At 36.7% G+C, this 14,095-nt stretch overlaps 1 protein-coding gene across 1 annotated transcript; it reads left to right on the top strand.

Annotated features, from left to right (window-relative positions):
• Positions 1–10,612: 10,612 nt before the first annotated feature.
• On the top strand, positions 10,613–13,770 carry LOC137225363 (magnesium transporter protein 1-like). Its single transcript, XM_067739274.1, has 2 exons — positions 10,613–10,731; positions 10,840–13,770. The coding sequence occupies exons 1-2, from the start codon at positions 10,622–10,624 to the stop codon at positions 11,750–11,752; spliced, it is 1,023 nt and encodes a 340-aa protein (XP_067595375.1). The 5' UTR covers positions 10,613–10,621; the 3' UTR covers positions 11,753–13,770.
• The last annotated feature ends 325 nt before the right edge of the window (positions 13,771–14,095 follow it).

The following is a 14,095-nucleotide window of genomic DNA, read 5'->3' as shown; positions in this document are numbered from 1 at the left end:
TTTGCACGGAATATATTTTTCCATCCCCTCACTCAGTCTGTAGGTGTTCCTAGGTCTGATGTGGGTCTATTGTAGACAGCATATATGCGGTTCTTGTGTTTCATCCATTTAGCCAATCTATGTCTTTTGCTTGGAAAATTTAATACATTTACATTTATGGTAATTATAGATATGTATGTTCCTATTCCTATTTTCTTAATTGTTTTGGGCTTGTTATCATAGGTCTTTTCCTTCTGTTGTGTTTCCTGCCTAGAGAACTTCCATTAGCATTTGTTGTAAAGCTGGTTTACTTGTGCTGAATTCTCTTAGCTTTTGCTTGTCTGTAAAGATTTTAATTTCTCCCTCGAATCTGAATGAGATCCTTGCTGGGTCGAGTAATCTTGGTTGTAGCTTTTTCCCTTTCCTCAGTTTAAATATGTTCTGCCACTCCCTTCTGGTTTGCAGTGATTTTGCTGAAAGATCAGCTGTTAACCTTATGGGGAATCCCTTGTATGTTATTTGTTGTATTTTCCTTGCTGTTTTTAATATTTCCCTTTTTATTTAATTTTTGATAGTCTGATTAATATGTGTCTTGGCCTGTTTCTCCTTGTATTTATCCTGGATGGGAGTCTCTGTGTTCCCTGGACTTGACTGACTATTTCCTATACCATATTAGGGAAGTTTTTAACTATAATCTCTTCAAATATTTTCTCTTGCTTTCTTTTACTCTTCTTCTGGGACCCCTATAATTCACATTTTGGTGCATTAAATGTCCCAGAAGTCTCTGAGATTGTCCTCAATTCTTTTCATTTTTTTTTTTTTTTATTCTGCTCTTTGGTAGTTATTTCCACTCTTTTATCTTTCAGGTCACTTATCTGTTCTTCTGCCTCAGTTGTTCTGCTATTGATTCCTTCTAGAGAATCCTTAATTTCATTTATTGTGTTGTTCATCATTGTTTGCTTGTTCTTTAGTTCTTCTAGGTTCTTGTTATATGTTTCTTGTATTTTCTCCATTCTATTTCCAAGATTTGGATCATCTTTACTATCATTCCTCTGAATTATTTTTCAGGTAGACTGCCTATTTCCTCTTCAGTTTTTGGTCTCGTGTGTTTTTACCTGGCTCCTTCATCTGCTGTGTGTTTCTATGTATTCTCATTTTACTTAACTTACTGTGTTTGGGGTCTCATTTTCACAGGCTGCTGGTTTGTAGTTCCTGTTGTTTTCTTTGTCTGCCTCCAGTGGCTAAGGTTGGTTCAGTGGGTCATGTAGGCTTTTTGGTGGAGGGGACTATTGCCTGTGTTCTGGTGGATGAGCCTGGATCTTTTCTTTCTTGTGGGCAGGACCACATCCCATTGTATGTTTTGTGGTGTTTGTGACCTTATTATGATTTTAAGCAGTTTCTCTGCTAATAGGTTGGGTTGTGTTCTTGTCTTGCTAGTTGTTTGGCATAGGGTGTCCAGCACTGTAGCTTGCTGGTCGTTGAGTGGAGGTGGGTCTTAGCATTGAGATGGAGATATCTGTGAGAATTTTCACTGTTTGATATTACATGGAGCTGGGAGGCCTCTGGTGAACCAATGTCCTGAACTCAGCTCTCCCACCTCAGAGGCACAGGCCTGACACCTGGTTGGAGCTCCAAGATCCTGTCAGCCACATGGCTCAGAAGAAAAGGGAGAAAAAAAGAAAGAAAGAAAAAAATTAAAAAATAAAATAAAGTTATTAAAATGAAAAATAATTATTAAAAATAAAAAAGAAGAAAAAAAAGAAAAGAGAGCCACCAAACCAAAAAACAATTCCATCCATGATAAAAAATGCTAAAATCTATTAAAAAAAAATACAACAACAAGAAAAAACAGGCAGACAGAACCCTAGGACAAATGGTAAAACAAACCTACATAGACAAGATCTCACAAAGGAGCATATACCTACACACTCACAAAAAGAACAAAATGAAAAAAAAAAAAAACATATATCATTGCTCCCAAAATCCACTGCTTCAATGTTGGGATGATTTATTGTCTATTCTGGTATTCCACTGATGTAGGGTACATCAAGTTAACTGTGCAGATTTAATCTGATGTTCCTGAGGCTGCTGGGTGAAATTTCCCTTTCTCTTCTTTGTTTGCACAGCTCTTGGGGTTCAGCTTTGGCTTTGGCCCTGCCTCTGCATGTTGGTCTCCTAAGGGCATCTGTTCTTTGTTCAGAGAGGACAGGGTTAAAGGAGCAACTGATTAGGCAGCTCTGGCTCACTCAGGCTAGGTGGAGGGAGTGGTATGGAATTCGGGTTGAGCCTGCTGCAGCATAGGCCAGCATAACAATGCAACAGCCTGACATGTGCCGTGTGTTCTCCCTGGGAATTTGTCCCTGGATCATGGGACCCCGGCAGTGGAGGGCTGTACAGGCTCCCAGGAGGGGAGGTGTGGATGGTGACCTATGCTTACACACAGGCTTCTTGGTGGCTGCAGCAGCAGCATTAGTATTTCATGCCCGTCTCTCTTGTCTGTGCTGATAGCTGTGGCTTGCACCCATATCTGGAGCTCATTTAGGCAGTGCTCTGAATCTCCTCTCCTCACACACCCAGAAACAATGTTCTGTTGCCTCTTAGGCAGTTCCAGACATTTTCCTGGACTCCCTCCCAGCTAGCTGTGGCTGAGTAGCCCCCTTCAGACTGTGTTCATGCAGCTAACCCCAGTCCTTTCCCTGGGATCTGCCCTCCGACTCAGCTCCCAGCCCCCGCTAGTCCTGGCTGGTGAGCAGACGAGCTTCTCAAGCTGGTGAGTGCTGGTCAGCACCGATCCTCTGTGCGGGAATCTCTCCATTTTGCCCCTGCACCCCTGTTGCTGTGCTCTCCTCCATGGCTCTGGACGTCCCCCCCTTGTGTAATAAATCACCTGTTTTCATGTTAATCTGCTTTGAGGACCATGAATTTGTAAACACTCTTTGCAAGTGTATTTAAGGACATGCAGGTTTTACATCAAATCACAGTTTTGAAAGAATGAAATACAAGAAGGAAATGAAACTTAATTTTAGATGAGATATAATTACCAGAGTACTACAATTTTACTTTTGTCTGGAAATTGATCAAGAAACCAAAATGCCTGAAAAAACTTTTAAAATATTAGAAAGGTCTTAGGAAGGCAGAGGTGAGATGTTTCTCACAGAGTGTGTGAGGACATTTACAGTAGGTCCCAGGGAATAACATAATTAGTACTATTAATTTTATTATGTTTTGATTTGTTCTGTTGTTGGTTCTGGCTTTTTGTGTTCATTTTTTTTTTTTTCTTTCTTTTTTAAATTTGTTTGGTGTTGTTTTAGTATTTATTATTATTATTTTATTTATTCTTTTGGGATCTCTGTATTATAACATACTTTTTATTTTTAGTTATTTTTATATACTTCTATTTTTACTTTGCTTTTCTGTTTTTCTGAATTCTTATCCCTTATTTTTTTATCTTCTTTTTCTTTAATTTATTTTTTATTTTTGTATTTCCATTTCTACTTTGTTTTATGGTTGTCCTTTTTCTCCCCTTTTTATTTTATTATTTTTAAAATTATTTTTATTGGTTTGTTCTGTTTCCTTGCCTTATTCTTCAGTTCACACACTGCTTTGGTTTTGTTTATAGGTTAGATGTTTTTGTTAGTTTTAATCATAATTGTTTGGTTTCATTTTTGAGTTTTTCTCTTCCTCTGGTTGTTCTCTTGCCTTTTGTTTTATTGGGTTCTGTTTTTGTTTCTTTTATGTGTATGTGTGTTTCCTTGTGTCTGTTTTTGTTTGTTTGATTTTGTTTCTACCATTTCTCTGGGGTTTTGTTTGTCTTTCTTTAATATATTTTCTTTTTTTATATATTTGTATTTCTACATAGCTTTTCTGTTGTTCTATCTTCTTTTCCCTTTTTCTTTTTTTTAAATATCATTTTTGTTGTGCTATTTTGTTTCTTTGCTTCATTCTTCACTTGGCACTCTGCTTTGTTTTGTTTTTGTGTTTTTTTCAGTTTTGTTTTTAATTGTTCAATTTCATTCTTGGGTTCTTTTGTTTGTCTGGTTGTTCTCCTTCTTTTTGATTTATTTGGTTCTGTTTCTATTTCTTTTGTGTGTGTGTATGCTTCTTTGTTTCTGTTTTTGTTTGTTTGACTTTACCTTTCACCATTTGTCTAAGGTTGTGTTAGTCATTTTTTTTTTAATCCCCTTTTTTGCTGGTATGATCGACTTGTGGGTTCTTGGTTCTTCATCTGGAAGTCGGGCTGGAAGCTCTGTGGTGGAAGCACCAAGTCCAGGACACTAGATGACTAGAGAATTCCAAGCCTCAGGAAACATTAATTGCTGAGAGCTCTCACAGAAACCTCTATCTGAATACAAGACCCAGCTCCATCCAACTGTCAGCAGCTCCCAGTGATGGACACTTCACACCAAACAATACAGGAACACAAACCCACCCATCAGTACACAGACTACCTAAAGTCACACTACTAAGCTCACAGACACCCCAAAACACACCACCCGACATGGCCTTACTCATCAGAGGGAAAAGACTCAGCTTCACCCACCAGAAAGCAGGCACCAGTCCCTCCAATCAGGAAGCCTATGCAAGACACAGGACCAGCCTCACCACTGAGGGCAAAGAATAGAAGCAAGAGGAACTGTGACTCTGCAGCCTGGGGAAGGTGACCTCAAATACAATAAATTAGACAAAATTAGGAGACAGAGAAATATCTTGCAGGCAAAGGAGCAAGATAAAAACCCACAAGACCAAATAAATAAAGAGGAAACAGGCAAACTACCTGAAAATAATTCAGAGTAATGATAGTAAAGATGATCCAAAATCTTGGAAATAGAATAGAGAAAATACAAGAAACTTTTAACAAGGAACTAGAAGACCTAAAGAGAAAACAAACAGTAATGAACAACACAATAACTGAAATTAAAAATACTCTAGAAGGAATCAATAGCAGAATAATTGAAGCAGAAGAACAGAGGAGTGTGGTGGAAGATAGAATGGTGGGAATAACTGCTGCAGACAGCAAAAAAAAAAAAAAAAAAAGAATGAAAAGAATGGAGGAGAGTCTCAGAGACCTCTGGGACAACATTAAGCACACAAACATTAAAATTATAGGCATCCCAGAAGAAGAAGAAGAAAAGAAAAGGTCTGAGAAAATATTGGAAGAGATTATAGTCAAAAACTTCCCCAGAACGGGAAAGGAAATAGTCAATCAAGTCCAGGAAGCTCAGAGTCCCATACAGGATAAACCCAGGGAGAAATATGCCGAAACACATATTAATCAAAGTAAAAAAAATATTAAACACGAAGGAAAAATATTAAAAGCAGCAAGGGAAAAGCAACAAATAACATACAAGGGAATCCCCATAAGGTTAACAGCTGATCTTTCAGCAGATACACTACAGGGCAGAAGGGAGTCACAAGGTATATTTAAACTGATGACAGCAAAAAACCTACAACCAAGATTAGTCTACCCAGCAAGGATCTCATTCAGATTTGACAGAGAAATCAAAAGCTTTTCAGACAAGCAAAAGTTAAGAGAATTCAGCACCACCAAGGCAGCTTTACGACAAATTCTAAAGGAACTTCTCTAGGCAGGAAACAGAAGAAAAGGAAAAAACCTACAAAAAAAAAACCCAAAACAATTAAGAAAATTGTAAAAGGAACATACATATCAATAATTACCTTAAATGTAAATGGATTAAATGCCCCAACCAAGAGACACAGACTGCCTGAATGGATACAAAAACAAGACTCACTTCAGACCTAGGGACATATACAGACTGAAAGTGAGGGGATAGAAAAAGATATTACACACAAATAGAAAGCAAAAGAAAGCTGGAGTAGCAATACTCATATCAGAAAAAAACAGACTTTAAAGTAAAGACTACTACAAGAGACAAGGAAGGACACTATATAATGATCAAGGGATCAATCCAAGAAGAACATATAACAATTGTAAATATCTATGCACCCAACATAGGAACACCTCAATACATAAGGGAAATGCTAACAGCCATAAAAGGAGGAATATACTGTAACACAATAATAGTAGCCTACTTTAATACCCCACTTACACCAATGGACAGATCATACAAACAGAAATAAAATAAGGAAACACAAGTTTTAAATGACACATTAGACATGATGGACTTAATTGATATTTGTAGGAAGTTCCATCCAAAAAACAACAGAATACACTTTCTTCTCAAGTGAGCATGGAACGTTCTCCAGTATAGATCAGCTCTTGGATCACAAATCAAGCCTTGGTAAAATTAAGAAAATTGAAATTTTATCAAGCATCATTTGCAACCACAACACTATGAGACTAGATATCAATTAGAGGAAAAAAACTGTAAAAAATACAAACACATAGAGGCTAAACAACATGCTACTAAATAACCAAGAGATCACTAAATAAAACAAAGAGAAAATCAAAAAATACCTAGAAATAAATGACAGTGAAAACAAGACAACCCAAAACCTAAGGGATGCAGCAAAAGCAGTTCTAAGAGGGAAGGTTATAACAATACAATTCTACTTCAAGAAACAAGAAAAATATCAAATAAAAAAACTAACTTTATACCTAAAGCAATTAGAGAAAGAAGAACAACAACACAAAAAAATCTGAAAGTTAGCAGAATGAAAGAAATCATGAAGATCAGACCAGAAATAAATGAAAAAGAAATAAAGGGAAACAATAGCAAAGATCAATAAAACTAAAACTTGATTATTTGAGAACATAAAGTAAATTGATAAACCATTATGCAAACTCATCAGGAAAAAAAGGGAGAAGACTGAAAACAACAGAATTAGAAATGAAAAAGGAGAAGTAACAATTGACACTGCAGAAATACAAAGGATCATGAGAGACTACTACAAGCAGCTATATGCCAATAAAGTGGACATCCTGGAAGAAATGGACAAATTCTTAGAAAAGCGCAACCTTCCAAGACTGAACCAGAGAGAAATAGAAAATATGAACAGACCAATCACAAGCACTGAAATTGAAACTGTGATTAAAAATCTTCCAACAAACAAAAGCCCAGGACCAGATGGCTTCACAGGCGAATTCTATCAAACATTTAGAGAACAGCTAACACATATTCTTCTCAAACTCTTCCAAAATATAGCAGAAGGAGGAACACTCACAAACTCATTCTATGAGGCCACCATCACTCTGATACCAAAACCAGACAAAGATGTCACAAAAAAAGAAAATTACAGGCCAAATACATTGATGATCATAGATGCAAAAATCCTCAACTGAATACTAGCAAACAGAATCCAAAAGCACATTAAAGGATCATATACCATGATGAAGTAGGGTTTATCCCTGGAATGCAAGGATTCTTCAATATATGCAAATCAATCAATGTGATGCACCATATTAACAAACTGAATAATAAAAACCATATGATAATCTCAATAGATGTAGAAAAAGATTTTGACAAAATTCAACACTGATTTATGATAAAATCTCTCCAGAAAGTGGGCAAAGAGGGAATCTATCTCAACATAATAAAAGCTATATATGACAAACCCACAGCCAACATCATTCTAAATGGTGAAAAACTGAAACATCATTCTAAATGGTGAAAAACTGAAACCATAAGATCAGGATCAAGACAAGGGTGCCCATTCTCACCACTATTATTCAACATAGTTTTGGAAGTTTTAGCCATGACAATCAGAGAAGAAATATAAATAAAATGAATCCAAGTTGGAAAAGAAGAAGTAAAACTGTCACTGTTTGCAGAAGATATGAGAGTATATATAGAAAATTCTAAAGATGCCACCAGAAAACTACTAGAGCTAATCAATGTATTTGGTAAAGTAGCAGGATACAAAATTAATGCACAGAAATCTCTTGCATTCCTATACACTAACAATAAAAAATATGAAAGAGAAATTAAGGAAACACTCCCATTTAAAATTACAACAAAAATAATAAAATAGCCTAGGAATAAACCTACCTAAGGAGGCAAAAAACCTCTATGCAGAAAACTATAAGACACTGATGAAAGAAATCACAGACAATACAAATAGATGGAGAGATAGACCATGATCTTGGATTGGAAGAATCAACATTGTGAAAATGATTTTACTACCCAAAGCAATCTACAGATTCAATGCAATCCCTATCAAACTACCAATGACATTTTTCACAGAACTAGAACAAACAAATTCACAACTTGTATGGAAACACAATAGACCCCTAATAGCCAAAGCAATCTTGAGAAAGAAAAACGGAGCTGGAGGAATCAGGTTCCCTGACTTCAGACTATGCTACAGAGCTATAGTAAGCAAGACAGTATGGTACTGGCATAAAAAACATAAATATAGATCAATGGAACAGGATAGAAAGCCCAGAAATAAGTCCATACACATACGGTCACCTCATCTTTGACAAAATTGGCAAGGATATACAATGGAGAAAAGACAGCCTCATCAATATGTGTTGCTAGTATAACTGGACAGCAGCATGTTAAAGAATGAAATTAGAACACTTCCTAACACCATACACAAAAATAAACTCAAAATAGATTAAAGAAATAAATATAAGGCCAGACACTATACAACTCTTAGAGGAAAACATACGGAGAACACTCTATGACATAAATCAGAGCAAGGTCCTTTTGACCCACCTCCTAGAGAAATGGATATAAAAACAAAATAAACAAATGGGACCTACTGAAACTTAAATTCTTTTGCACAGCATAGGAAACTATAAACAAGATGAAAAGACAACCCTCAAAATGGGAGAAAATATTTGCAAACAAAGCAACTGATGAAGGATTAATATCCAAAATATACAAGCAGCCCATGCAGCTCAATATCAAAAAAAAAAAAAAAACAAGCAGCCCAATCCAAAAATGGGCAGAAGACCTAAATAGACATTTATCCAAAGAAGACTTACAGGTGGTGAACCAACACATGAAAAGATGCTTAACATCACTAATCATTAGAGAAATGCAAATCAAAACCACAATGAGATGTCACCTCACACTGCTTGGAGTGGCCATCATCAAAAAATCTACAAACAGTAAATGATGGAGAGGGTGTGGAGAAAAGGGAATCCTCCTGCACTGTTGGTGGAAATGTAAATTGATACAGCCACTATGGAGAACAGTATGAAAGTTCCTTAAAAAACTAAAAATAGAACTACCATATGACCCAGCAATTCCACTACTGGGCCTATATTCTGAGAAAACCATAATTCTAAAAGAGACATATACCATAATATTCATTGAAGCCCTCTTTACTATAGTCAGGAATATGGAAGCAACCTAAATGTCCAACGACAGATGAATGGATAAAGAAGATGTGGCACATATATACAATGGAATATTACTCAGCCATAAAACAGAACAAAATTGAGTTATTTGTAGTGAGGTCGTTGGACCTAGATTCTGTCATACAGTGGAGTAAGTCAGAAAGAGTAAAACAAATACCATATGCTAATGCATATATATGGAATCTGAAAAAACAGTACTGGTGAACCTAGTGGCAAGGCAGGAATAAAGATGCAGATGTACAGAACTGACGTGAGGACACAGTGGGTCAAGGAGAAGCTGGGATGAAGTGACAGGGTAGCACTGACATACACACTATCAAATGTAAAATGGATGACTAGTGGCAAGCTGTTGCATAGCACAGGGAAATCAGCTTGATGCTTTGTGACAACTTAGAGGGGTGGGATAGGGAGTGTCAGAGGGAGCCTCAAGAGGGAGGGGTATGGGGATATATGTATACATAGAGCTGATTCACTTTGTTTTACAGCAGAAAGTAGCACAATATCGTAAAGCAATTATACTCCAATAAAGATACAAAAAATATAAAATAAAATAATAGAAAGGGAAAAGTCATATGTAACCATGATAATATGTCTTAGTCCATTCAGGCTGCTATAACAAAAATTCCATAGACTGACAGTTCTTTTTTTCTAACTACCAAATTTATCCTTATTTCCTTGGGTGGGAAATGTGCATGTTTCTTCCCACCCAAAGAATACACCCAACTTCTGATTAAGTTACTGCATCCAGCTCAAAATCCAGGATCTCTGGGTGATGTAGAGTCTTCTCCATGCACCAAATGGGGCTTTATTTTTTATTTTTTTTCCTCTTTATTGGCCTGTCAACTGAAGATACAAACTAAATGCCTCTGCCTGTCCCCACACCAAATATACAGTGGAGGAAGAAGGGTAGGCTATTACGTCAATGATCTCATAGTAGTTACTACTTCTTGGTCATATTTTGCAGAGAATACATTAAAACATTCCCTATGAAAGATTATGGATTAGGCCTCTATTTCTCCTTGAGAAGACTCTCATGTCCACTGTTCTCCAGGGCTCCTGGTTTCATTTCTAGAGCTTCTTTCCTCACCCATTTCCTCCATGGCATCACTGGAAGTGAATATTGGGGATTCTGGTGAGGGCTGACCAGCTTTCATAGCTAACTCCTTGTTCATCCCAGCTAGGAATCCAAGGGTTAAGGTTGTGCTTTAGTCACTGGCTTTTAGAGTCCAGGCTCATGTTTCTTTGTCAATACAACACTTTCAAAATCTTAATAGGCTTCAGAAATATTTGCTCCTTGTTAGTTCATTGTGCCTATAATCACATTCAAAATTCCTTCCCAGGAGAGAAGCGAACATGGCAGCGCGTTGGTGGCTTTGGTGCGTCTCTGCGACCGTAGCGGTGGCACTGCTGCTCGTTTACGGGGTTCCCTCAGCCTCTGCCCAGAGAAAGAAGGAGCCCAGGCTGTTCCAGACATTGCGACTGCAACTGAATCTATTACACAGACTGATGACAAGTGGTATGCAGTCTTAGACATCACTAACACCTTCTGTGCCATCTTACTGATATTTGAGGATCAAGATGGTGTTATCTGAAAAGGTTAGTCAACTGATGGAATGGACCAATAAAAGGCCTGTAATAAGAATGAATGGAGACAAGTTCCGTCGCCTTGTTAAAGCCCCACCGAGAAACTACTCCGTTATTGTCATGTTCACTGCTCTCCAACTTCATAGACAATGTGTCGTGTGCAAGCAAGCTGATGAAGAATTCCAGATCCTGGCAAACTCCTGGCGATATTCCAGTGCATTTACCAACAGGATATTTTTTGCTATGGTGGATTTTGATGAAGGCTCTGATGTATTTCAGATGCTAAACATGAATTCAGCCCCAACTTTCATCAACTTTCCTGCAAAAGGGAAACCCAAACGGGGTGATACATATGAGTTGCAGGTGCGTGGATTTTCAGCTGAGCAGATTGCCCAGTGGATTGCTGACAGAACTGATGTCAATATTAGAGTAATTAGACCCCCAAATTATGCTGGCCCCCTTATGTTGGGATTGCTTTTGGCTGTTATTGGTGGACTTGTATATCTTCGAAGAAGCAATATGGAATTTCTCTTTAATAAAACTGGATGGGCTTTTGCGGCTCTGTGTTTTGTGCTTGCTATGACATCTGGTCAAATGTGGAACCATATAAGAGGACCACCATATGCTCATAAGAATCCCCACACAGGACATGTGAATTATATCCATGGAAGCAGCCAAGCCCAGTTTGTAGCTGAAACACACATTGTTCTTCTGTTTAGTGGTGGGGTTACCTTAGGGATGGTGCTTTTATGTGAAGCTGCTACATCTGACATGGATATTGGAAAGCGAAAGATAATGTGTGTGGCTGGTATTGGACTCGTTGTATTATTCTTCAGTTGGATGCTCTCTATTTTCAGATCTAAATATCATGGATATCCATATAGCTTTCTGATGAGTTAAAAAGGATTCCAGAGATATGTAGACACTGGAGTAATGGAAATTGAAAAATGAAAAACGTGTGTGTGAAAAGAAGAATGCAATTTGTGTATTTTGTATTACCTCTTTTTTTCAAGTGATTAAAATAGTTAATCATTTAACCAAAGAAGATGTATAGTGCCTTAAGAAGCAATTTTCCATCAAAATCATGAAGTATTTGGATATGATTCTCCTCTTAACCTTCCCTTCCCAGTAAACTTTGTGGAATATTTAATTTAGTGGAATTAAATATTTTTTAAAAATTTTAAAGCTACTACTTCATTTTAGTTACAACAAGGTTCAAAACTGCTTTAGTTAACTTTTGACCATCTGATTTTTTATTATCTTATCCAAAGTTGTGTGGGGCAGTTCTGATAACAACATCAAGAATCCATTCTTAACTTTTCCATCTTTGCATGGATGTGTATACTTTGCACATCTTTCCTTTTGGGCAGAGAAATCATATGTGCTATGTGTCTTCTGAAAATGGAACACCATTCTTCAGAGTGCATGTCTAGACTTTAGAAAAAAAGACTAGCCAGTCCTCCTCCATCTTTCCTCCTGAAATGCAGTGCAAACTATGCTTCTTGGTAGCTGTAGACATTAAGAAATATCTCTAAATGCAGGATTATGATTTCTGCATGAGTGTGGTATTAACTACCTGTATTTGGAAAGATTTCAGGCTCATTCTGTCTCCCTAGTTTTCTTTTATTTAAGGTGGGCGCCTTTCTAATAAAAATGTAGCTTAGTGCTAAAATCAGTGTAAATTTTAAATGGTCTAAAACGTTTCTGCAAATTAGAGCTCATCACTTATTTCATTTGTACCTAAGAGAAAAAGCTAGGTTCATCTGGTTAAGTTGATATCTGTATTACAGTTGCAACATATTTCATTAACCCTTGTGTTTAGGAAAAGGACTCCCCTAGATTGGGAAAATAAAATCGTGAAATATTAAGCTGTTGCCTGTGAATAGAAAGTAAATGTTTCTTGAAAGCTGTTCTGGTTTTTGCTATTATTTTAGCCTTCATTTTCTCACTTTAAGTGGAGAATAAAGTAATCATTTGAAGAAGTTTTGAGTTTTATCTTTTTTCTGTCAGTGAAAATAACCGTATGTGCTAACCAAATTTCTGTGAAGAATGGAAGTTGATGGTTATCATTAGATCTAGCTATAACCTCCCCCATAGTTATAAAGAGTATCCAGAAATGCCACTGTTAATGGAAATATGAGAATTCTGATAATGAAAAAAAAGTTTAATAAATCTTAGAAGTATTATTACATTAAAATAATACTGTGACTGCCTGCTACTATTTACCATCTAATAACTCTCCCACGTGGTCTGGAAGTCTTATATAATAGAGGTTTGAAGAAAGAGATGGATATAATTGCCTAAGAAGAAATGTTGTATGTGGGGGTTTTGTTTTTGTTTTTGTTAGTAGATTTGGTGGGTGAGGGGATATTTACTCTCTAGTGGAGCCTGTTTTTGTTACTCCACTGTAAATTGTATGATTCTGGATTCCTTATCTGCTGTTCTTGTACTTGTCTCAGGCCAAGTAAATTTATGCTGTGATTCTTATGAGACTTGTATGAATACACCCTGATTTGTACATACTAACCGGGGGAATATTACTGCCATGTAAAATGTATAGCTCCAGATAATTTGCAACGAACATTGAAAGAATGACAGTTTTTTTTGTATTTGTTTTGTCTCTTAAGAGCACATTCTTCTTCTTTAAGGAGAGAAGTTGCATTCTGGCTAAAATCTGTAGAAAGCAGATTTACTACACTTAGAATAGTGTTACTTTTGTGGAAATGTTGAAATTAGCTTTCATCTGAAGTGCCTTAAGTAGACTCTTAATTAACTTTTCTAGCAATTGTTTAAATATTATTTGTTATGCATTTAAAAATACTATTTAAAATGACACATTGTAGTGACAAAGATAACCAAATGTCTGGCTGTTTGCTTTTTGATCATATCAATAAACTTTTACAATCTAAAAAAAAAAATCCTTCCCAGACATGGTTCTTAAGTCTGTCTTACAATTTTGCTTTCTCTCCCTCATGCCTGTTTCTCCAAACTTAGTAGGTGCTATCTTAAAACCATCTACAACAAGCTGGCGTGGGAAAGCAATGCCTTTAATTGGACTTTGCCACATGGCTGCTTCTTTTTTTCTGAAAAGTCTAAACATATCTGGGGAGCAATTCTCTGTGGACTCCAAGAGCTGCTGACTTTTCCAGCCCTGCTACTTTTTGGTCAGTTATATATGAGCTAATCCTGTTCTTGAAATACTTTGCTACGTGTAGCATGAAAAGCCAACACACACTAACACTT

The sequence above is a fragment of the Pseudorca crassidens genome, chromosome 5 (genome assembly GCF_039906515.1).
Source record: "Pseudorca crassidens isolate mPseCra1 chromosome 5, mPseCra1.hap1, whole genome shotgun sequence".
In the NCBI taxonomy this organism is placed as follows: domain Eukaryota; kingdom Metazoa; phylum Chordata; class Mammalia; order Artiodactyla; family Delphinidae; genus Pseudorca; species Pseudorca crassidens.
Note: the sequence above shows the minus strand (reverse complement) of the source record. Positions and strands in the feature narration are given on the sequence as shown.

What these genes read in the sequence shown, in the direction of transcription:
- LOC137225363 (XM_067739274.1), top strand. Translation starts at nt 10,622, where the DNA reads ATGGCAGCGCGTTGGTGGCTTTGGTGCGTCTCTGCGACCGTAGCGGTG. An exon ending in AGAAAGAAGGAGCCCAGGCT is followed by an intron (nt 10,732 to 10,839) that starts GTTCCAGACATT and finishes CTGATATTTGAG; the next exon opens with GATCAAGATGGTGTTATCTG.